At 50.4% G+C, this 24,811-nt stretch overlaps 1 protein-coding gene across 4 annotated transcripts; it reads left to right on the top strand.

Annotated features, from left to right (window-relative positions):
- Positions 1-2,365: 2,365 nt before the first annotated feature.
- LOC120392328 (C-type lectin domain family 2 member D-like) lies at positions 2,366-22,705 on the top strand. Of its 4 annotated transcripts, XR_005591673.1 has the most exons (6): positions 10,781-10,986; positions 13,505-13,603; positions 15,519-15,691; positions 17,575-17,681; positions 18,541-18,776; positions 20,374-20,468. XR_005591673.1 is itself a non-coding variant. In XM_039517049.1 (5 exons), the coding sequence occupies exons 1-5, from the start codon at positions 2,387-2,389 to the stop codon at positions 20,540-20,542; spliced, it is 627 nt and encodes a 208-aa protein (XP_039372983.1). In that variant the 5' UTR covers positions 2,366-2,386; the 3' UTR covers positions 20,543-22,705. The 4 variants fall into 4 exon arrangements, 3 of the variants coding, with proteins under 3 accessions (XP_039372983.1, XP_039372981.1, XP_039372982.1); XM_039517049.1 differs by lacking the exons at positions 10,781-10,986; positions 18,541-18,776 and adding an exon at positions 2,366-2,465 and having other exon boundaries at positions 20,374-22,705; XM_039517047.1 differs by lacking the exon at positions 18,541-18,776 and having other exon boundaries at positions 20,374-22,705.
- Positions 22,706-24,811: the final 2,106 nt, after the last annotated feature.

Raw genomic sequence — 24,811 nt, forward strand, 5'->3', positions numbered from 1 at the left:
CGCTTTATGGCCTAGTAACATAGCAAGGTTTGTTATGTATAGTAACAAGCATCCGAAATGACACAATAACAAAAATTATCTGCGATTTTGGTTCGGCGGGCGGCGCTGGGGCGGCACTTTTTTTTTTTTTTTTGTTCAGGTCTGTCCCGGGGCATCTTCCCCCCGTCGCTCCCCGTGTGAACGCGTTTCCCCAGCCGAGGGGCGCACACGGGCTCAGGCCGGGCTCTCACAGCCCGATCGCTGCAGCGGGAGCATCGCTCACAGCGCGGGGCCGCGCTGCAGGTGTCTGTGTCCAGCCACCGAGGGCCGGGGGGCCGGGGCTCGGGGCAGCGGAGCGGGGGGCGCTGTGGGGCGGGAACAAAGGGCATTGGAGCCGCGCAGGGGGGTGCCCCGTCGCGCGCAGGAGTAACCTGGGGCCTGGCAGGGCTACAGGCGGGAGCGGTTGGAGCGAAAGTCCTGGGGGATTTTAGCAAAACGTCCCCTCGGCCCCGCACCCCGGGGGTTCACCCGCTTCGGGGAACTGGGGGAGCAGAGCGAATTTGTAGGTGTTTTCCCGCTACTCCGCACCGCACGCCCACGCTGATTGGTGGAGAACTAGCTCCCCCCCCAGCCACTGGGACTTTCAGTCTCCGCGGCTGATACTGGGTCCCCCGCCCCCAGTCAAAGTACATGTGCTTCTCCTCTGAGCCGCGCTGTGAGAGCCGGATCCTAGGTGAGAGCGCTGGGGCTGGGGCTGGGGCTGGGGGGGATCCCAGGTTGGGGGGTCTGAGCCGTAACCGGGCTTTTCAGGCTCGGGGGAGGCGGCTGGGGCCAGGACCCCGCTGGGCAGTGGCCGGGTCCCATGGAGCCCGCAGCCCAGCAGAGCTCCCGGGACACGGGGGATCCTCCTTTCTGCTGCTGCACCGGGGCCCCGCAGGGGGGTGGGGCTGGTGGGGGTGTTGGCGGGGGGGGGCGATTTGGCCGAGATGCTGCGAGGGGGCCTGGTGTAGATCCAGACTGGAGAGCGGGTGGCGGGTGCGTTGGGGCTGGAACTGGAGCTGCCGCCCCCCTCCCCCGAAGTGGTTCCCATCCCAGACCCGGTTTGCTGTCTGGTTCAGTGGCTCTCAGCGCCCCTGGGCGGTGGGCTGGGGAGATCACGGGGCGCTCTCAGCACGGAGGCTCGGGGCCCTGTGCAGTGAGGCGGGCTGCAGGGGTGCCGGGAGGGACGGTGTGGGGGATGGGAGAGCATGGACTTGGCACGTGCCTCCCCTTAGGAGGGCCCAGGAGGTGGTGGGGACCCACTGAATCCTAGTGTGGATGATCTGGGGTGAAAACACATCTCCCTAATCGATGCTATTCCCTTTGTGGGGGTGGGTTTTGCTGGAACACATCTCTGCCAGACTACACAGCCACCTTAAAGCAAAACATTGTTACTGCCAACAGAAAGTTCTCCTTTTAGAATCTGGCCACACATTTCCTTTTCAGTCCTGGGAATTGCAGCTGTGTAGAAGAACTTGCTAGCTAGTTGGGTGAGGGGGGCATGAGATGGGAGGACTCAGTAGCGTTGTTGAAGGCAGTGTGTGTGGTGGGGGAGGGAGCTGGGAATGCAGGGGGAGGGTTGTGTGCAGGGGGCTCCTGTGCTGAAGAGACTAGGGCTGTGCACAAGGCAAGGGTCCGAAGTGGGGAGCTTAGTCCAACTATGCCGAGACATCAGCTCTTAAAGCCTCCATTGCACACTGAGGCAGCACTGATGGTGCTTTGGGTCTGGTGTCCTTCCCTGCTGTGCACCTTTTGGGGCATGAGGTCTCCCCAAAACAATCCTCCTAGCCCCAAAGCTCCCCCCACAGCACTGCTTCCTCCTCCCACCAGAAGTGTGCGTGGGGGGATAAATGGCTGTGTGAAGGCATAAGGGGATGGAATATGGAGTGGGGGGGGGTAGGGAAGGCTTGGTGGGGAGAAGGGCTGTGCTTGGGGAAAGTGCAGGGGTACTGTACAAAGTGAGAACCTGCATCTGGGGAGCCCGGTCAGAGCCCCCACGTGCTCCTGCCTCAGTTTCCCCTGCCAGTGCATCTGAGGCCGCAGTGTCTTGGGGAGCAGTTTCTACCTAACATGTGGCCCCGGAACCTTTTAAAGAGCGGGGAAAGTCAGGTCTAGTGATCTGCCAATGGGAACTTTCCATGCCCTGTGTCCCATGTCGATAACAGTGAGGACTCCGCAACCCACCTATTGACGATCCACAGAAACTGCCCTTTACATGTTCCGTCCGTTTCCTCTTGCGTTGCAGAACAGCCACGTCGGGAGTCAGGAATCTCTCCAGCCGACCGGGACTGAATCCCTGCTCCGGGTATAGCGAGAAAACGAGGAGCCCAGCGCGTGCCCACGTGTCCCACTGAAACGAGAGAAAAGAATGAATCCCACTGGGACGACACCATGGCCGGAGGTTAATCCTGAGATCCCTGGAAACCCCGAGAGCAGAGCGCAGCCAGGTAACTTAAACCCCGAGAGCAGAGCGCAGCCAGGTAACTTAAACCCCCTTCTGAGCACTTAAATGGGGTCGTTTCATCATTTGTAAAGCCAAAAGGGACCACTGTGATCGCCTGTTCTGATTTTTTATATATATACACACACACACACACACACCCGCCCACACACCCCACTGCTGCACACCCACTGCCCCCTGCATCCAGCCCACACCGGCTGGGGAGAAGCTAGCAGCTCTTGTAAAAAACACGTGCAAACCTCTGGCTCTGTACAGATAGGGCTCTGCCAATTCCAAAGAGTGAGTGTAGGAGTCTCACCTTTCAGTGCCTGTGACTGTAACACCTGTGGGGGTGGGGGAAATTGCTGGAGCATCTGCTTTGCCTTAAACACGACTCTGGAAAATGCTGACTAAGGACCTGTGGAGAGACTGAAACTGTTCTCTCAGCCCCAGATGGCCGGGTACCCTGGGTTTATTCCCCCTGGGTAAGCAGTTTGCCTGGATGCCAGGCCATCCAGCTTGCCCCAATCAGGAGGTTGTTTAAGAGTGTGTGTGTGTACATGTGGGGTTAGGGGCACGGGGAGAGCAGGGGCCCTGGTGTCAGATGTGAGACCTCGCACACATGCCTCCGCCCGCCCCATTGCAAGCCTTAAGAAGCTGGTCTGCCTCCAGCAAGCTACAGCTACATGCTTAGATGCTCATCAAACCCTCTTTTATCCCTCCTGACCTGAGCGACTCACCAAAAATGTGGTGTCTTGCAGTTATGAGGAGAAACAGACAGTGGGGTCTGGTCCCCTTTCTTAGAGCCTGGCTTATTTACAAAGTACAAAGTCGTGTTACCCCAAACACAGGAGGAGTCAAATGATGGGAGACAATTTCCTTGCTCATAGTTCCCAGCCTCTTTCAGCCAGCACTGTGCCCAAAAGCGCAGTCTCAAGGTTTCTTCTCAGGGTCCCACTGCCAGTGCTTCTGTGTCTGGCTTTCTGGCTGCCTGCTCCATCTGCTTCTCTGGTGTTTTTTCTTCTCTGTCTTGTGTACATGTACACACACGCATACATCTATTCACAAACAATACCCAGGCAAGCCCCTCTCCTACATAGCACAAACTCCTGAGTAGCCCACATGTGCCCCTGTGTTGGGATAGGGGAGTGGTAGTTTCATAAAGGATCTTAGCTATAAGAAATAATTATTGTAAAGGAAGGGTGGTGGTTACACCCAGCAGCTTCAGCAACAACACAACAACCACCTACAACGTGATAAAGTCTCTGGGGGTCTGCTGAGCCTACTAAGGCTGCTTGTTGGTGATGGTTGTCACAGGACAAGCCAGACCAGTGTTGCCAAGGTGTTTGTCAGAGGCGGGTATGCCCCACCCAGGATGGGGTCACATGCAGTGTTTGGGAGTTGAGCCCCTGTACCCGTTACCGTTGCTGTCAGTCCTGTTCCGGTGGCAGGTCACTCTGTAGTACGATGTCTCAAGGAAAAACCAAGGCTGACCCTGGATGCTTTTCAATGAGACTTATTGCACTTGGAGATGACATCTGTCACTCCCTGATATGTGGGACGTTGCAGTGGAAAATGCCTCTGTCACATCTAGTCCACAGTCTCCCCTCTCTATACAGCACTCCAGGGAACCCGCTCAGGTTTGTGGAGGGGTGTGTGCTGCAGGGATAGGGCTGGGTTATTTGTTATCGGGTTTTTCTGTTGGGGAGTTTGTACCACACCCAGAGGCGTAGTCCCTGGTTTTTAGGATCTATGATGTAAATTAACAAAACAGGATGTTTTTACTGAAAGTAGGTGTGGAAATTGTCAGTTAAGCTGCTGTTATAACCTAAAATGACTGAAACAGTCATCACATTCCCCACTTCACTAGTTCAAAGCTCGCACGAGTCATGTTTTCCAGCGGAACACAGACAGCGCTAGGTAAGCTGGGTAAGTGACGAGGAGACGAAGGTGTGTTTTAGGCTGGGCTGCATGGGAAACATACAGGGTATAACTTCCCAGGTGGACATTCTTATTGTGCCGTAAGTGGCTTTTTTAGTTTAGCTTGAACCCCTTCCAAAGCAATGTTAGCTGACCTAAAGGCCACTCGTCTACTGGAATTAGAGTCTCCCCATGGGAGGCTGAACTGGTATCACTATTGGTTTAAATCCCCCACCTTGGCTTGTACTGGGATCACTTTCCCATATAGACAAACCTTTATACTCCAGGGGATGGCGACCGGTGGTCTAAAGTTTGTGGCTGTCTCCTTGGGTAGAAAGAGCGGGGTAAAAACTGGATCGGAGGAGACTTCTGGGCTTCAGACAAAATCTACCCTCTGCTCTCCTAGTTGGCTTTAGCCAAGAGGTTTTAGCTGAGCAGGCAAAGACCAGAGCCACCTAAGGGATGATCTGAAGCGCCATGAACAGGCCTGATGCTCATTAGAACTGGAATTTGGGAAGGAAATAAAAGGAACCTAAGAAAATTGCCTAGGGAGGTTGTGGAATCTCTGTCATTGGAGCTTTTTAAGAGCAGGTTGGACAAACACCTGTCAGGGATGATCTAGATAGTGCTTAGTCCTGCCATGAGTGCAGGGGGCTGGACTAGACGACCTCTCGAGGTCCCTTCCAGTCCCGTGATTGTGAAAAGAGACTGACACCGCAAACCACCAAGAAGCAAACCCCAGCACCGCCCCTCTGCGCTCTTTGTGACTTGTGCTCTCAGGCCACGCCCAGTCACTGGACTTGGCAGTTTTCCAGGCTCCTTTAGCCCAACCCTCTTAACTGGAAAACTGAACCATCTCGGGGAGCCTGAAATATGTCAACAGTCTTTCTGGTTTTCCCAGCATGCTTAGCGGGACTTGGGCTAAGTGACTTCAAGCCTCTCCCCCGAATTCCAAGCTACCAGCCCACGCTCCAGAGGCCTCCAGTCCATTGGGGTCTTTTCACTCTCCTAGAGGCAGGCGCCACTGAAACAGAGGCTGTTCATGGTGATAATCCCCAGCTCTGACAGCACTTCTCATCAGGAGATCTCAGAGCACTTTACCAAGGGAAGCCGGTCTCGCTCTCCCCGTATTAGAGAGGGAAACTGAGTCCCGGAGAGGGGACGTGACTTGCCCAAAGTCAGGCAGCAGCGGAGCTGAGAACAGAACCCAGGCCCCAGTGTCCCAGGGCAGTGAGCTGACTGAAGCAGGTTGCCCCTAGTGAAGCACTGGGGATGGGTGGGTGCGGGCCCCTGCCCTCAGCCTAAGGGGAGGAGCCACTGAACCCAGGCTTTCAGCTAGTCACTGGGGGACAACAAATGAAAAAACAGGGATGGGAGTGAGGGTCACAGATTCAGAATTAGGGATTCCGAGGGGGACCCCGAGAAAAGAACCCAGGACAGTGCCCGTCTGTCATAAGTTTATTCCCCACTTTGAACTTTAGCGTTCACAAGATGGGGACCTGCATAGGCTCCTCTAAACTAAAATCCTAGTTTAGATCTGGTACACTGCCACCAGCTAGAAATTCCAGTGTCTAGCACACTCCCTGTTCCCCCAAACTTTCCCTGGGGAACACAGATCCCAGCTTTCTTGGATCTTAACACAAAGGGAAATAATCCATTCCCCTCACCTTCTTCCCCCTCCCCTTGTCCTTGGGAGAGATACCTTGATTCAAACTCCTTGTATCAAACAAAGAGGGATTCACTTTTCCGCTTCCCCTGAAAATCCAAACAAGGGAAGAAATCACTCAGGTTCTAAAAGAAAAGATTTTATTAAAGAAAGAAAAAAGTACACTATCTCTGTATTACCAGGATGAAAAAATACAGGGTCTAACTTAGAAGCCTGGAGAGGCTCCCCCCCCCTCCTCCTCAGAATAATCAAAGTAACAGTAAACAGAAATAAAGATATTCTTTCAGCAAACACACAATTGCAAATGTAGAAATCAATTATAAGGCTAAACCGCCTTCTAATACTCACTATACCGAATAGAAGAAAATACTTCAGGAAACCTTGGAGAATTTGAAGAATATGTCTGGCCTCTCTTAAATTCAAAGAGAGAACGGCAATCCAAACAAAGGACACAGACAAAGCCTTCCCTCCACAGAGATTTGAAATTATCTTGTCCCTTGATTGGTCCTCTGGTCAGGTGTTCCTCAGGTTACTGAGCTTGTTAACCCTTTACAGGTAAAAGAGACCTTAACTATCTGTTTATGACACGCCCCCCAAATCGCAGACAGTGGGGGAACCACACTGGCGGTGATTTCTTCCTAGAACTTTAAAAATAAACAGATTAATAAAACGCATGCACCATTACATATACTACTAAGTATGTAAACAACAAGATATTTGACATTCAAGAACACTTTTTAACCATTTGACCAGACATATTTGGCAACGTTCTTGCCCATCCCCTCCCAGTGGAAGGACTTCCCCAACCTGTCTTTGGTTCTGTTCACCCCAGAATGACCACTGGGATGATCATGGGCCAAGCTTAAGAGCTTTTTTCGGTACTTAGTTGGGACCACCAACTGTTTTTGAGGATGCCGGCCTTCCTGGTGTCCACCAGAAAGAATCTCCTTATATAAAAGTCCTTGTTCTTTAACAAACCGGTTTAAGGCTGTCATTGGCTTCCTGCTCAGTCTGGAACTGTTCCCTTGAGGCTGGAGACACTAGTTCCTCCGGAAGCGATGTAGGTGATGAGGTTGTTTTCATTGACTGTGAACTGCTCTTCGCTGGTGCACTAGGTGATATTTTAGGCTGTGGCTGAGCCTCTTGGGTAGGGTTGTCTGCTGCTTCTGCCAGTTCAGGCCCGCTGGCACCCTCTGGCGATGGGGTTGGAGACGGGTTTGCAAGCGCTGGTGTCAGTGCTGGCAATAGTTCTGCCGCTGGTGGTTCCTCCAGTTCTGGTTCTGGGACTGGATGTACTATGGCTGTTGTAGTTGTTGGCATGGGATCCGGTTCCACCACCTCTGTCTGGGTCTCTGGTAACACAGACGGGGCCCTGGTGGACAGCTCAGGAACAGGGATGGGAGTGGAAGCTTGTTTGGCCTGGCTGCGGGTGACCACTCCCCCCCTCTTGGCCAGTTCCACATGGTTGGCCAAGTCTTCCCCCAATAGCATGGGGATGGAATAATCGTCATAGACAGCAAAAATCCACTTTCCTGACCAGCCCTTGTACTGGACAGGCAATTTAGCTGTTACTTTTGCTAAGGGTTTACTGAGCCATGGCCTCAGCTCTATCATGTACTGGTCTTCAGGGATGCTGTACCCATGGCAGGATTTTTTAAAATGTTTTAAGAAGGCGTTAGTGTCATCACCTGCCCTGTAGGTGGGAAATGTTTTGGGGTGGGGAACAGTGCCTGGAGAAGGGTTGTTAGAGTTGGCTGGAACATTTTGCTTAGCCCTTTTTAATTTTAGGGCCTGCTGGTGGGCCTCTCTCTGGAGCTCCAGCGCCCTCCGGTGGTCAGCCTCTTGCTTTTCCATCTTTTTTTTGTGGTTGGCCTTTTTGGCTTTTTCTTTTATTTCCATTTCCTGGAGTTTTAATTGCAATTTCTTTTTTCTTTAATTGCAGTTTTCTTTGTCTTGTTTTCAGTTTAGATGCTTCCTTGGCACTTATTTTTTCTGCTTTCTGGTGCTGGCCACACTCCTCTGCAGTCAGTGAATTATCTGTGTTGCTTGGTTCAGTTGCTTGGATTACAAGTTCCTAACCTTTCTATTCCCGGCTGAATAAAAAGAAAACAAAACTTTTCATTTGCAAATGGTGTTTTGCTGATTGTTGCTGTCTCACAAGAAACCAGAAAAACTGGTTTTGTAACTTGTTTCTAGCAATTTGCTAAGTACCTTCCAAGGTAGCCCAGCTGGAAATTTCCTTCTAACAATATCTTGTTAGAAACTGAATACCTCTACCCCTCCCCTTTTTCTCCGGCTGCCTCCCTGCTCTAGAGGGAAAGAATAGCTTTCAATGGCTCCTGGTTCTTAAAACATCCCAGCCGCTGCCACCATGTCATAGGTTTATTCCCCACTTTGAACTTTAAGATCCTCTAAACTAAAATCCTAGTTTAGATCTTGCCACCAACTAGAAATTCCCAAACTTTGATCTTAACACAAAGGAAATAATCCATTTGTCTTTGGGAGTGTTAACTTGATTCAAACTCCTTGAATCAAACAAAGAAAAATCCAAACAAGGGAAGAAATCACTCAGGTTCTAAAAGAAAAGATTTTATTAAAGAAAGAAAAAGTACACTATCTCTGTATTACCAGGATGAAAAATACAGGGTCTAACTTAGAAGCCTGGAGGCTTCCCTCCTCAGAATAATCAAAATAACAGTAAACAGAAATAAAGAGATTTATTCAGCAATCACACAATTGCAAATGGAGAAATCAATTATAAGACTAAACCGCCTTCTAAAACTCACTAAACTGAATAGAAGAAAATACTTAAGAATATGTCTGGCCTCTCTTAAATTCAAAGAAATCCAAACAAAGGACACAGACAAAGCCTTCCCTCCACAGAGATTTGAAATTATCTTGTCCCTTGATTGGTCCTCTGGTCAGGTGTTCCTCAGGTTACTGAGCTTGTTAACCCTTTACAGGTAAAAGAGACCTTAACCCTTAACTATCTGTTTATGACACCGTTGCTCCTCAAAGGTGTCCTGGGAGCCAGCGGACACGGCGCAGAGGAACTCTGCCCAGAGACGTGACTTCAGGAGGGAGCAGGTTGCAGGTGGGGCGACATGCTGAGATTCCCTTCTCCATTCCCCTCCCTCTCTCTGACCACTTTTTTCCTGCTCCACCCCCCCCACCCAAAAAAAATCCATGCTGTCCTCTGCAGACCCCTCCAGCAGAGCAAACATCTGTGTGCACCTTAGCAGGGCTGCAGAAGTGGGGTGCAGGGGCTGGAAAGGGGCTCTAGTGGGGGGCAGCCAAGCAGGGGAGTGCCCTGAATTTCACCATCTGGCAGATGAAGCCAAAATCGACCTTTCACCATCTCGCTGTCAAGTCGGGATCTGGGTTTTTTTTTAATTTTTTTTTTTTGAAGTTTCTAACTCGTGACAGTCGCCAACTAAAACTAACTTGAATTATTTGAATAGTAGTTTAAGAGGGGAGAGGAGGGGAATTTATTAGCCGCCCACTGATTGCAAATGTACTGTAAGTGCCCTGTTCTGATTTACCTTAATCGGTGTTTGGGTTTTTTAATTGGTTTTTTTTAAGTGATTCATTTGCTAAATCAAAACAGGACACTGCTCTTAACATCTAAACTAAGATTGTCACTGCACAGATTTGCCAGAGAACCAACACAACGCGAGGGGTGAGCTGAAAGCCATGTGGGTGCAAGTGTGTGTGTTGACTAGTCCCCAACTCTGGAAATGCCCAGGCTTCTATTTAAGGGACTGTCCGTACTGCAGCCAGGGGCGAGTGTCTGCAAACCTGAGCCAGCTTTGATTTAATGAGTGGCAGTATCAATAGCAGCAGAGCAATGGCCTGGCTTTCAGCATGGGCGGTGTGAGCCCCTCTGACCCCCCACGTATGTACCTGCCTTCCTAGCTCGCACCAAAGCCTGCACTGACATTGCTTCGCTGCCAGTTTTTAGCGACACTCGCTAGATCCAAGCTAGCTCGGGCACGTCCACCCGAGCTGGAGTCACACCTGCCGACTGCAGTCTAGACGTCACCTCCCTGGTCTGTTCCACACCAAGTTCCAGCTGAGGCTGGAGGAGGGTGAATCAGCAGCGGGAGGGATAGAGGGCTGGAAGGATGCAGAGGTGGGTGGGGGAAGGAGTCATCAGCCAGAGGATGAGCTGTGGTTAGGACGGGGAAGGGGTCAGCCATGGGTGGGAGAGATGCGGGGCAGAGCAGGAAGCAGCAGCAGTGGGAAGAAAGGGAGGAAGCAGTGGGGTGAGACAGAAAACCCGCAGTAACAGGAGGGGTGTATGGGAGGGGAAGGGGCCAGCAATGGGTGGGGTGGGGATGATGGAGCCACAGTGGTGGGGAGTGGGCTGTGGCTATGGGGGAAGCAGGGGGCCTGCAGTGCTCAGTGGAGGGGGATTCAGACGTGAGCAGCCAGGAAGGGGATGTGGGAAGAACAGTAGGGGTGCAGTGCGTAGTAAATCCGCTGTCATGTATGGAAAATGGAGGAAGCCGGGGTTTGCCTTATGGAGACTCTGAACAGCGTCGATGCCAGCTGCTTCCTTTTGGCATTAAGCCTTTCCCTTCCGCCGCTCTCTAAACCTGTGAGCGATGCAGACTGGAACCCCCTGAGCAGCGTGACTGGTGTGTAAAGTGATCATGGGATGTCACACGGTCCCCGGGGCCGATGCCCACGCCCTACAGGAGTGTTGGAGCAGTTCCTTGCTTGCGACTCAATATTTGTAGCGTCTCGGTCCCTGTGTCGATGTCGGTGCAGGCGGCTGTTAGCTGGGCTCTGGGGCTGTGTGACACTTGGACAGCCTGGGAAAGCGGGGAAGAGCTGAGATGCAGCAGCCCCTTGACCGCCGTGGAGACCCAGGCAGTGAAGGGGAACCGGCTCGCTGGAGCGTCCCTGGCTGGAGACAGAGAGGCTGCGGCTTGCACAGGTGGGGTGAATTTTCAGCGTTGGCTGTAAATGGCCAGGCCCTTTGGGGGAGCAGCAGGGAGCTGATCACAGTTAGGAGCGGGGCAGGCGGTTTGTACTCGCAGCTGCTATATCCTGTGTGTGCATCCGGGATCAAGGCCGTGTCCTGGGGGGTGGGGGGACTTGGCAATAGCCCCTTGTCTCCCATTATTCTCCTACCTTCCCTGTCCTCTTCCTTCTGTTGGTGAGGGTGAGATTTTCACAGGTGCATCCTCCACAATGGGCTCCTAGAGGCCTGAACAACCAGCTGGGATTCTGAGTGGGGTGTGTGTGTGGTGGGGGCAAATATATCATGGCGGGGCCTCATATTGAACCCCATTTGAAGATCTGCCCTGTCTCTCTCCCTTCACCACCTCATGTTCCTTTTTCCTGCTGTTCTTTGGGGCCAGTTTTTCCCCCGTACGTCTGTGTGGACACAGACGGTCCTGCCACATGTTTCCCGCTCCCAGCTGTTACGAACCCCCCTGTGTGAACCCCCTCATCCTGCACAGCTGCTGGGCTGGGACTGCAGCTCCCCCAGCTCGGTGATTCAGATTAATTAGGGGCGGGATTTTTCCCATTCACCCCTGGCTCTGACTGCTGAGGGAAGAGTGGCCGAGTGGTTTGGGGGCTAGGCCAGGCATTGGAAGACCTGGGGTTGATTCCCTGTGTGACCACAGGCAAGTGTTAGTCTCTCTCTGCCTCAGTGTCCCATCTGTACAATGGTCAGACCAGTAATTCCCTCTCTCACAAAGCTGCTGTGCAGGTAAATTCATTAACAGGCTGTGAGATGCTCACATATTGTGGAAAAGGGGGCCAGAGAAGACCTTACCTAGCTAGGGTAGGAGATTTTTTTTTTATGTTGGGGGCTCAGCTAGATCCCCCAGACCCAGAGGTCTCCTCCCCCCGGGGCTGCCTGGGTTCATTCCATCCATATCTGAGATCATCATGAATCATCAGTGAGCAAAGAGTCAAAAATTCTTCAGAGGAAATGAGGAAAGCTGGTGGGAACATTTTCCATCCAAGTATGTGGCTTCATTGAAGCTAAAATGTTGTGCACAGTTGTATCAATTTTGATGGGAAGGTTTCTGAGGTCCACAGCTCTCTGATCACTTCTGAAGAGAGAGAGGAGCACGTGTCTACACTGCAGGAAAAGGTGTGTTCTCAACTCCGGTGGGTGACCCACATTAGCTCACTTGGGTGAAAGTAGCAGTGAAGACACGGCAACTCGGGCTAGCAGCTTACATTAAAGCCTGAAATGGAGCCTGGGGTTGAACTTGGGGGGCTAACCCCAGTTGTTTTAAAGGTCTTTGCTGCCTTTTTAACCCAAGTTTGCTAATACAGGTTAGCCAACCCGACTTCAGAACATTTCCTCCCCCCAGTGTGGACATACACAGAAAAAGGCACGTATGAAAAATTTGTGGTTTGAACTAAAACATATGAGAACTAATTTCCAAACTGAGAAAACTATTACAAAAAGGAATTGGCATCAGCTCGCCAGCCTATGATAGGTTTCTTGGGAGAAGAAAGATACTCATTGCCATCTCTAAAGTAGCCCAGCCTCTTGGGCATAGCTAGGCATGCAGGCTTAGTGTCTGGGAGAGGGCACAGGCTGGGCAGGCGGCACAGGCTGCCAAGTGAGGGTGAGCCCCACACTCCTATCCCTTCTCCCATGGAGCCAGTCGCCCTTGGGACATTCTGCCTGCCAGCTCTGGGAAGGAGCAAAGAGTGGAATTAAACAGCCCCATTCATCATGTGGCACAGGTCTGGAAGCTGGGCTAAGTAAGCCACCATCTCTGCAGTCATTCCTCATGCAACCAATGAAACTGTTGCGTGCAAATCGGGAATAGAGTAAGGATGGTGATTAGTTGAGGTACCTCTGACATCACCTCTGGTCTAGGCCAGGATGTGGAAAACAAACAAACCCTGAGCAACTATGCCTCATTCTAAAGCCAGGGCTGGCATTGGCTAAGCTCCTCATGTTTCAGCTTCAGCCCCAGGTGGCAGGGCTCTGGGCCCCAGGCTTCAGCCCTGCACAGCGGCACTTCGGCTCTTGACCCTGGGTCCCAGCAACTCTAACACTGGTCCCTGGTTGAGAACCACTGGTCTAGGCTCTTGGCATGGCATAGATATATCCCTGACTGTAGCTGTACACTGCATGGTGTAATCTGTAATGTCTGAACGGCTGAGAACTTAAAAACTGGGTGGTCACAGGCCGGGGATATCAGTGGTGAATGAATGAATGAACCTGGTGATATTCCGAACAAAAAGAGCTTTCGGCCATATTAGTAGCTACTTCCATTGCTTCCCAGTGACTCTGCAGACATTGTAGGCTCCAGAGTGACACAGACAGACTGATACTCCTGGGGTCCTATTCCATAGATAGATAACGGCAGCCATTCAGCACAATGCTCCTTGCACCAACGCCGCTCAGACCCTGATGCAGCTACTGACTCTGGGTACCCCACTCTCAGGAGAATTAAGGGCTTTTTCTCTTTCAGGTAATGGCCATAGCTGCAGGCTCAGGAAACGTGCTGCATGTACAGTCGCAGCAAGCATTGTACTTGTTGTTCTGGTTGTTGCTGTTGTTGCTCTGGCAGGTGAGTGGCTAATCCCAGTGTCCTTGTGTTCCATTTACATCAAGCTGGTCACGCCGCTCAGGGCTGTGAAAAATTCCATGTGCGGAGCACCACACTTAGGTCAACCCAATCCCCGGTGTAGACACAGCTGGATCGACAGAAGGGTCCTTCCACTGACCTAGCTACCGCCTGTCGGAGAGGTGGATTAACTACCGCGATGGGGAAAACCCTTCTGTTGATGTAGGAAGTTTCTATGCTCCGGCACTTCTGGGGCAGGGCTGCAGCAGCGTAGTAGTGCCATTGTCGTGCAGACATGCCCAGAGTCACAGGCTGTCTCCTCTCGGGCATCAGCCGTGGGGGCCAGGAACGCATCTTCAGACTCTCCCTCCTGCTCCCCTCTGGAACCTTGTTTGTGATGACAAAACTGGCCCTTTAAACTGTCTTCCTGGGTAAGTATGTATCATTGTAATGAAAGGGAGAAACGTCAGTTCCTGAGATAATACAAACAGGAAAGGACTTTCTCCTCCAAAGAGCGTACAGTCTCGGGGATGTTTACCCTACGGACACTACACTACCACAGCTGTGTCACTGTGGCTATGCCGGCATAACACCCTAGTATAGACCCAGCCTATGCTGACAAAGATTTTTCCGTCGGTGTTGGAACACCACCTCCCTGAGCAATGGTACCCACGTCAACACCAGCCCGAGCATGGGGCAAACCACGGGTCATGCCCCCAAAATCATGAGATCGGCTTAGAAATTGTGACTTTAAAAATTAAATTTGGGTTCTGACATCTGTGCTGCAGTTTATAGCCCTGCAGGCTGAGCCCCGTGAGCCCAAGTCACATGGGCCAGCCGCAAGGGTTTTATTGCAGTGTAGATGTTCCCTGAACTGCAGCTCCCAGAGTGTGTCTACACTGCACTGACAAGGAACAGCCACCACTAAAGGCCTGTTACATTGATTCCGGGTTTGACCTGGACTCTAGAATCTCCCCTGTACTTACAGTGACACCTAGTGGCTGGTTAGAGTAATCCCAGGGGTGAATACGCTGGAGGTAACTCCTAAAGCTGATTTCAGTATAGAAAGCTGCTAGGTGTGTATCCCATTTCTAGCCTGCAGGGGGCAGTGGGCCAGGCTCAGCTTTCCTGTTTAACAGCAGGTGTTAGACTGTTATGTGGAATTTTGGTTTCTAGCTGTCGTATCCCCCAGATCTCCTTTCCCACCTCCCCACTCTCAGGGGAGTGGCCAGATTTTTTTGGGACTGTGGACCCCAGATGAATTCATAACACAATGCTGCTATAAAGGTACCTATACTACCTGGTAAAAGCATACAGACGTACACAGCATTTCTCAAACTGGGGGTCCCAACCCATTAGGGGGTTACAAGGCTATTGTAGGGGGGGGTCACGGAATTACCACCCTTACTTCTGTGCTGCTGCTGGCGGCAGCGCTGCCTTCAGAGCTGGGCACCCAGGCACCAGCCGCTGCTCTCCGGCCACCCAGCTCCGAAAGCAGCGCAGAAGTGAGGGTGGCCAATACCATAACCTCCCTACAATAGCCTTGTGACCCCCTTTTGGGTCAGGACCCCAGTTTGTGAAACGCTGAGTCTTAAGGGCTTTACGTGTTTATATTTTGCCATTTTTAAATATATATTCATGTTTTGTTGCAACCCTGTGAAATGTAAGATTTAAATACCTGAAACTGTGAAATTCAAGATTTTTAAAATGCTGTGACCATGAAATGTAGGGAAATGACTGTGAATTTGGTAGGGCCCTAATCATAACTGATGCACATAAAAAGGAAGGAGCAGGGAAACCGGGGTTAAGGTCGCACTTTGGAGCCTTTCCTCATTTCCATCTGGTGGGTGTTTGCATCTGGGGGAGCGGGGGAGGGAAAGGTTGATCTCTTACCCTTATGTCGCTCTCTCAATTTCAGTGCTGGTACTTAAAGCACAGCCCCAGTTCATGGCCTGGTGCCCAGACGGCTGGATCGGATACCAAGGGAAATGCTACTATTTCTCCGAGGGTGAAAAGAACTGGACCTACAGCCAGAGCAACTGCTCTGCATTTGGTGCTTCCCTGGCTGTGATTGACAGCAAGCAGGACCTGGTGAGAAGAAAAACAGACCCATTCTGGGGGCGATGGGCTATGCTGGAGTTATGGTCAAGGTCTTCAAGGCGCTCCATGGCCTGGGCCCAGGGTGCCTAAAAGAGCCGAAAGCTCCAGGATGAAGACCTTGGTTGACATCTCTGCTCCTCTGGCACCATTTAAGGGCAAAACTTCTCAGTGAGGGAGATGGAGCTTCCTTGGTGGCTGGTCCTAGCTTGGGGAATGGACTCCCCCAGGAACTAAAGACCGTCCAGAACCTCACCACCTTCTGCTCTGAGAGCGAGGTGCACTTCTTTGAGCTGTCTTCTCGGATATCAGCGTCACCCTCCGGTGAGCGTGTCACTGGTTACACTCTGTGCTCGTCCACAGAGGAGCTGTGCTGACTGGAGAGGGTTGCTTCGTTAGCTCCAGCTGGCGTGACTTGGGCTTTTTCGTTATGGAGGTTCCCAGTCTGTCAGCCAAGATGGCCGCCTTCACATAAACATGTAGCATGTGCACTTCAAAGAACAAAACCCTACCAAAACAAACCGCTCCACTACACACACATGATTCTTCCCCTTGGGGAGAGACAACAAATCACATGTAATATGTTAATCGTGTCGCTTAATGCATGAGTGGAAGATGCTCAACTACAAGGGGGATGGGGTAAGACCCCACCTAGGATACAGGAGGCACATGCGATGAGGCATATTGTTAAAATTGCCTAAGCCACTGGTCCCCAAACTGTAGGGTGTGACCTGCCCTAGGGAGGCTCGGAGGAATGTTTGGGTGGAGGAGGCGTATGGCAGGACCCGAGCCAGCCCCCATAGCGGGTGGGGAGGAAGCCCCGCCCGCAGCTCAGCTCTGGCCCCAGCCGCAGCTCTGCTCCGCCTCCCAACCCAGCTCTGGCCTATCCCCAGCTTCGCCCTGCCTGTCAGCTGCAGCTCCGCCCCGCCCCTCAGCTGCAGGGCTGCCCCATCCCCAGCTCTGCCCCCCCACCCCCCTCAGCTCCAGCCACAGATCCGTCCTGCCCCCAGCTCCAGCCCCAGATGCAGCTCCGCCCTCACCCTAGCTCTGCCCTGGTTCCTGCTCCACCCCCAGCCCAGCTTCGGCCCCTCCTCCAGCTCTGCCTCTAGCCCCAGCTCCTCCCCCAGCTCCGCCTTCAGCTCAAGCTCCTCTTCTGACCGATTCCGTTATTGGTAAGTGGGGACACGACAGGAAACATTTGGGCATCACTGGTCTGAGCATTTCCATTTTTCAGTTGCTTATAACTGCTCCCAGGTTTTCCTTTTGTGTTCTCTGTGTGTGGGGGGGGGGGGAAGAGGTGTTTGTCTGAACTTTACTCTCCTAAGGCGACGTTTTTTTTTTCCTGAAAGTTTCAGCAAATCCACGTGATGATTTCTCTCGTGGTAGCACCTACGAACTCCAGCCCAGAATTTTTCAACGAATTTACAAGTCACCAAAAACTTGCCCAGCTCTAACTGGGAATAAGTCAAAGCTCCCAAGTGCCACCTTAACTCTGGTTTTCCTTCTCCTTCCCTTTGGTGTGGCTCAGTTATGAGCCAATCTTTAGTTATGTGGCCCCCTGCTGTGTTTTCCCACGGGACCCCTGCCTCATTCAGCGCCCAAAGAATGGGGCAGGGTTGTGTGATGAATTCCTCTGGGGTCCCCAGCTTCTTGCCACGTTCGCTGCACTGGTTGTACCCGGCGCCGTGACTGAGGCGGGGCTGAAGGGATGGGCTTGTGGTTAAGGCACTAAAGTGGAACCCAGGAGCTCTTAGTTTCAGTTCCACACTTTGCTTTAACTTACTCGGGAACATTTCTGTATAACGTGACTCTGTGCTGCCCGGAGCCCTGTGAGCAGCACACGTGGAATCAAACTCCTTCCTTTTTCTCTGTTACAGGCTTTCATGATGCGATACAAAGGCGTCTCCGAGCACTGGATTGGCCTCTGGAGAGAGCAGGAGGGGCAGCCCTGGAAATGGGTGAATGGCTCTGATTTCAACAGCTCGTGAGTCTTTTTTTTCAGTCTGTTTAGCTTCTGAACACTAGGCTGTGGGGCTGAATTCAGGCAGAGTCAATGTTCACCATGTAAACCCCGAAATACTGACGGGGAGTGAGGGAAATCTGTGTTCTCTCCAGGATTTGGGGCTCACTCCCACTGCTGAGACATGGATCAACAGGGGAGCAAGGGATTCTGCATTGTTAGGGGGATGGTAACACTAGGGTTGTTGAGAACTTTTCACTGAAACTGTTTTATGATGGAAAATAGGGGTTTTGGTAAAATCTTGTCATAAAATGTCTTTTCATGGAAAATTTTGACTTTTTGATCAAACTCCCCCCCATCTCCCTCCTCCCCCAAAAACAAACAAACAAAAACCTGAAATATTTCTGCCCCAGATGGTGGCCATATACCTCATGGGAGTTGTTTGGTTTCCTCATATCCCCAGTCTCTCACTTTATGGGCTGGGCTCCCCAGCTGGAGTACATCTCCCATGGTGCAGCATGGCCAAGGGACTCCATGATTCACCACCTCCCCTCACCAAGAGAGAGATCGGGGGCATCATGGGAGATGTAGTTTGGACATGGAGCTTGGCCTATAGAGAAGAATGGGAGTATGAGGCAGTTGCACTGCATCTCCCATGATGTGTTGCCTCCTCTTGACCAGTAGTGAGACCATGGTGCACCCTGGGAGATGTAGTCTGAACGGGGAACCTGGCCTATAGAAAAGAAGGGGAGCACGAGGCACCTGAACTACAGCTCCCATGAGGCACCATGGCAGCCCTTCCAAATTGAAATATTTTAAGTTGTGATTTTTTTAGTCAAACTTGTCTGGGCTGAATCCACCCACCTCATCTCCTCCCACTCAGACTCCAGGCCCTGGGGAGCTGCAGGCCCGATGCCTTTGGAGAGTCTAGAGGGAGTCGGAGGCTGGAGGAAAGGGGTGATACCTGGTCCGGGGCTGTACGTTTGACACCCCTGTCTTAGACTGAGACAGCATCAAAAAGAGGGAGCAGAGTTTGCATGTGCGTCAGGCTGACTGAACACAAAGTCTCCGCAGATGGCTGAGCCCTTTGAGATTCAAGGGAAAGCAAAAGGCACCACAGTGAGTCAGTTCCACCACAGCTAACACACTTCACAGTTTGAGTTATTCACACGGTAGCAACCGTCAGTACGAAAGGAGCTGCAGAGAAACCCTCCTGAGTGGAGACTGACTCCCCTGTTCACTGCCACCTTCAGGAATTGGGTTCCTCGGTGCAGCCCGGCTAGGCCAGGTCCTACATGAGCCTGTCACGTACCCAGGAGCACAGGAAGGCCCAGGCTGGTTCTGACCCAAGGTCCATCTAGCCACATCTCCTGTGTTTGCCAGTGGCCAGCGCCAGCTGCCCCAGAGGAAGGTGTAAGAACTAGGGCTGTCGGAATGAGCGATATTGTCGTTCGCTGGCTGAACTGAAAATTGGGAGCAGAAGAACCTGGATCAGCCAGAACTGAAAAAAAATCAGATTTTTCAGCGAAACAAAGAGCCAAAGTTTTTACTTTCACATCAAATGATTTTTTTTTTCTTTTTATTTTTTTTTTTTTGGTTCAACCAGAAACGAAATGTTGCATTTCAGTTTCAGGCATTTTTAAACCCCTTTTATTTATTTATTTTTATTAAAAGCCAAGGAAATTTGGAAGCACCATGAACAAACCCAGTGGTGGTGTCCGTCCTCCATAGCCCCTGGTTAGGGCACTCAACCTGCGTCTCCTGTATCCCAAATCAAGCCCTTGCCCTGTCTGATTTGCACCTGGCTCTAGCTAGAAAATCCTTCCCACACGCACCTGCAATAGTAGATGTGGGCTCATTTGGGCCCCCTCACACATTGTGGGGAGATACAGTGATCCAGGCTGGAGGTGTTAGATCAGCAGTTCCCAAACCGGGGGTCGCACCGTGAGCAGACGGGGTGGCAGTGACCCCTAGTGTGTAGAGGTACCACTTTGCTCCACCCGGTGTCCCCTCGCATGTACAGTTCCTGTGAGGGCGCGGTGCGCAGAGGATGCCATTTTGCTCTACAAAGTAGCATCCTCCGCACTGCATGACTTTGCATGACCTAGGCGTGAGGTTGCGCTGTGGAGCAGATGCCATTTTGTAGAGCAAAATGGCGTCCTCTGTGCGGTGTGACTCTGCACAAAATGGTGCACAGGAGACCACGCTGTGCCATAGGTGCCGACTTACACAGATCCCTGCCCCTGCTCTGTCCCAGGCCCTGCCCCCACTCACCCCTTCCCCCAGCCCAGCCCCTCTCCGCCTCTTCCTGCTGCCGCTTCTCCCCCTGCCCCCAGAGCATCCTGTGCGCCACTGAACAGCTGATCCGTGCTGGGTGGGAGGCGCAGGAGCTGATCCGTGGGGCCATCAATGGACAGGAGGTGCTGCGGGGGAGTGTGAGGCGCTGATCCACTGGGGGGTGCTGAGCACCCATTATTTTATTTTTTTTCCAGCCCAGGAGCACCCACTGAGTCAGCGCCTATGTGGAGGATGCCATTTTGTTTATGCTCTACAAAATGGCGTCCTCCATGCTGCCTGGGGTCCTGGGAGGAAACAATTCATTAACATGGGGTCATGCTGGCAAAGAGTTTGGGAGCCCCTGCGGCAGGCGCATTCTCCCCCTGGCAGTAACAGGACAGGCCCAGCTGCTGGCTGACGGCTTTATCGTTCGTTGCAGGTTCCCGATACGAGCAGGAGGTCATTGTGCGTACCTGGACGACAAGGGCGTCAGTTCTTCAAGGTGCACCACTGAGAGAAACTGGGTCTGCAGCAAACCTGATGCGTATACAAGCCAGAAAAACGCGACTCAGAGTCAGGAGCTGAAAAGCTTCACAATGGCCTACTAGAGAAACTGCCTCTTGCACAATTTGTCTACAGCCTAACTGATAAACAAGGGATGAAGAATAAAATAGCAACATTTCCAGTGGATGCTGGATTATTAAGTTAATTAAACTGAAAAACAACAGGAGGAAACTTCAGCAGGATCTGGCCACATGAGAGGAACGGGCCACCCACTGGCAAATGAAATAGTGTGACAAATACAAATAGGGTCCAGCAGAGGAAGAATTGGGCATTACTCATCCATCTTCCTCGGTCCAAATGCAATTGCAACAGCTCAGGAGAAGGAGCCTGGGTGAACTGCTGATCCCACTGAAATCTATGCACATTTTCCCATTCAGTTCAAGGAGGCCAGCATCTCACCCAGGGGTGTCATTGTAGATCGCCCAGTACAGACCTCAGCTGAGTGTGCAGCAGCTGACAACAAAGCAGACAAGATGTTGGGGTATATTAGGAACACACTAGGTGATGATACAGAAAATGCTCTGATGTCTCATGAACCAAAGGGACACCTGATGCAGAACACCGTGTGCAGTACGGGTCACCTGTCTCCAAAAGGACGCTACAGAACTAGAGGAGGTTCAGAGACTGGTAAGAAGAATGATGGGAGGCCAGGTGGGACTTTTATGGGTTGAGATTGGAGCTATTCTTGTTGGAGAATAAGGGGACGTGAACAAGGGGAGAAAAACAAAGACTGGGATGGGGAAGATGGATTGGGGTGCTGCTATTCAATTCATGTCTTCATACAAGAACAATGGGAACACTTAACAAAATTGAAAATCAGCAAATTTGAAAGTGATCAAAGGACATATGTTTTTGCACAACACACAATTAACCTGCGGAACGCACTGCTACAAGATGTCGTTGAAGCCATGAGCTTGGTGGGATTTGTTTTTAAAGGACTGGGACATTAGATAGTGTTGTTCATACAAGAGAGGAAATGAACAGGCGTTTGGGAACGGATCCAAACCTCCTCTCTTCAGGGCATGAACCACCATCTAAGTAATGAAGATCAGGAGGAAACTTCTCCATTTGGTCGGATATTCCGTCACTGTCCACTAGGGGGTCTTGCAGTTACTATGTAAATTGCCTCTACCCAGTGACCTCGCCCTTTAATAACCGGTTGCTCTTCCTGAGCCAAAGACGAGTCCTGCTGCTTTTAGAAATGAATTCAGCCATAGTTTTGCTTCCTGGGGCAGGACCCCTGGGCGGTGTGGATTTTTGCCGAGCAGTGCGGCTGGATAGCAGCAGATGTTCAGGATGTCCTGAATTGACCTTCCAGCCCTGGGGCTGCTTTTCAGTGGAGCAATTTCCCTGCTGGAGCTGCCCAGTGCTTGGGAAGGAGCATTTAAGAGAGTGCCTCTAGGCTCCATAGTAGAATATCCGTGTGGAATTGCTTCGTTTGATCTCATTAACTTATTTATTATTAGGATGACAGATCTAAATAGCTGATAAATCGGCCGCTAGCTGCTATTAAAACAACCTTCTCTCCTGCCTTCTCCAAAAGAGGGTGCAGACAGGGGGCTTTAACATTATTAATACATCCCAGAGAAATGGGAAACCGGCCTGACTGAACTCACTTGGGCCACTTCTCTCAGGATTCAGAGTTTAAATCCTTTGGGCAAACAACCCAGCAGTGAAAAAGCCACAGGTTGCAGTGTCATAAATGTCTCCCAGCTGTGATGCTACTTTACACCGGTCCTGATTGGGCCGGTTTGAAACTGACTGGAGGAGGATTAGACAAAGCAGAGCAGCTAAAGGACTGAGGGAACGATCTTAATGTAAAAATCCCATTTAAACCCAGGCGCCTTAATTAAAAACATAACACAAATGCAATCACAAAACCAAAACAGCCCTGCATCCAGCGCCTGGTCAGGAAATCATGTCACAGATTGAATCAGTCCCCGCCACTGAAAACTGACAAGTTGTCAAAAATTAGACAGTTTGGAGACCAGCGTTGGTTTCACTGAATCTCCTGACTCCAAATTTATTGGGGAAAAAATATTTTGAAATTTTCAAAACAAGATGTTTTGACATATTCAAACCAGAATGTTTTGGGCTTTGAGCCAGAACGACGGTTTCTTTTGACATTTTTAGGAACTTTAAATGTGAAAAAAGGTCATAATCAAAACATTTTGAAATTACCGAAACGAATGGTTTCTGTCATAGGTCTCACCCCCACTTGGAGCTGTTGGGTTCCAATGTAGGGACCTGCCTTAGTTTCCCTCTAAACTAAAATCCTAGTTTAGATCTACTACGCTGCCACCAGTCAGATTTAAGTGTCTGACACACTGCCTGTTCCCCCAACTTTCCCTGGGGAACACAGATTCAATGTCCCTGAATCTCTACACACAGGGAAGCAGCCCACTTCCCCCCTCCCTCTCTCCTAGCCACTCTGGAGAGATATACACCGAGTCAAATCCTTGACTCAACACAAAGAGGGACTTACCTCCCCCTCCCCTTCCCTAGTCCTGGAAGATACCTGATTCAAACTGCTTGAATCAAACCCAGGAGGAACTCTCTCTTCCCCCCTCCCTTTCCCCTGAATTTCCTCAAGAGAAGGAATTAACCAAGTCCAAAGAAAATAAAATAATTTATTAAAGAATAAAAAGAAAAGTCACTATCTCTGTAACCAAATGAAACAATACAGGGTCTAAACTTATCAATCTCTGGAGAGAATTCCCCCTCCTTTCTTTCTCAGTAAAAGCAATCACAGTACAGACTTAAAGAAATTCTATAGCAAAACACAGAATTGCAAATACAGAAATAAAAGTATAAGAATACTATTTCCTTGCTAATACTCACTAGCTTGAATAGAAGAATTTGTTGCAGAAACCTGGGAGGACTTGATTAAGATGTCTGGACTCTCTTAATACCCAAGAGAGACTCTCTAAGCAAACAAAGAACAGCAAAAAAAAAAAACTTCCCTCCACCCGGATTTGAAAATAATCTTGTCCCTCATTGGTCCTCTGGTCAGGTGTCCACAGGTACTGCTTGTTAACCTTTTACAGGTTGACAAAAACCTTAACCCTTAACTAACTGATTATGACAGTTTCAATGGACCCAGAATGAATTTTTGGTTTGGTTTATTGACTCTTGACTCTTCATCTTGATTTGGGATGGGATACAATTTTGAAATCTCCCAAAGTCTCATGGATGGGAAAGGAGTTTCCCACCTAATTCCACCCCAAAGCCACATGGTCACTTTTGAAAATCACATACTCTGGGCCCAGTTGTGTAGAACGAGGCATCTCCAAGCTCTGCCTATACACCAGCTCGGCTGAGTCTCCAGGGTTGGCAACTCCTGCAATTTTTTGGCACTGTATTTGTTGCTTTTCGGCAAACCCCGGTTCTTAGAATGAGCTGATATGAGAACCTCAGCTTTCTGCTGTGTAATTTTTTTTTAAGCAAGTTTCTAGCCCACAGCATCATGGTGAAAAGCTTAAAATTATGACTCAAGTTCTCCCTCAAGACTCACAAACCAGAAGGCAACGAAAAAGAACCCAACGTTTTTAATACACATTTCATTTTTCATGATTTTTGTACATCTGGAGTTGGCAATAGTGGGTCTTGGGCTGTCATTGACCAGAAGGGATCTCTGTGAGAATCTCAGCTGACCTGTATAACACAAGCCGTAGGCCTGGCCTGGATTAATCCCTGTTTGAACTAGAGCAGATCTAGAAAAACATACAATCTGGATATTAAAAATTGACCATGCTGGAGAATCCACCACGACCTTTGATACATTGTTCCATTGGTTAATTATCCTCCCTGTTAGAAATTTACACTTCATTTCTAGACTGGGTTAGTCTGTCAGGTGTTTACACATTGTATTTATTGCACTATATAGTTGTTTGATTACAAGGTGTGAAGTAGGTAACTAGCTCACTAGTATGCAAATGTTACTGTTCATATCCTTTATCTGTAGTCCTACACGTGTCTTTGCCTCACTGTATATTCATGGGTATTTCCATTAGTTCCCTCTTTGAAATTAATATAATTAAATCCTGTTGTTCAAAATGGACTGGGGAGTTGTGAATAAAGCAGATTTCACCGTCACACTGACTCTACTTCACTGCCTCTGCCCTCCGTCATTATCAAAATTGGGCTGAACCATTTTTTGCCTTTGCTTAGACTTCACCCAAAAAAATTCACCTTTAGGCAAGAGCTCAGACATGACAGTTTTCAGCCCCAATGGAAGAGTTCAGTAGCTGCTGAGCTAGAGGAGTCGGTGGTATTCTCACAAACTCCATCAACAAAAATGAACTCTGCCCATT

This window comes from Mauremys reevesii, unplaced genomic scaffold, assembly GCF_016161935.1.
Source record: "Mauremys reevesii isolate NIE-2019 unplaced genomic scaffold, ASM1616193v1 Contig1, whole genome shotgun sequence".
NCBI lineage: Eukaryota > Metazoa > Chordata > Testudines > Geoemydidae > Mauremys > Mauremys reevesii.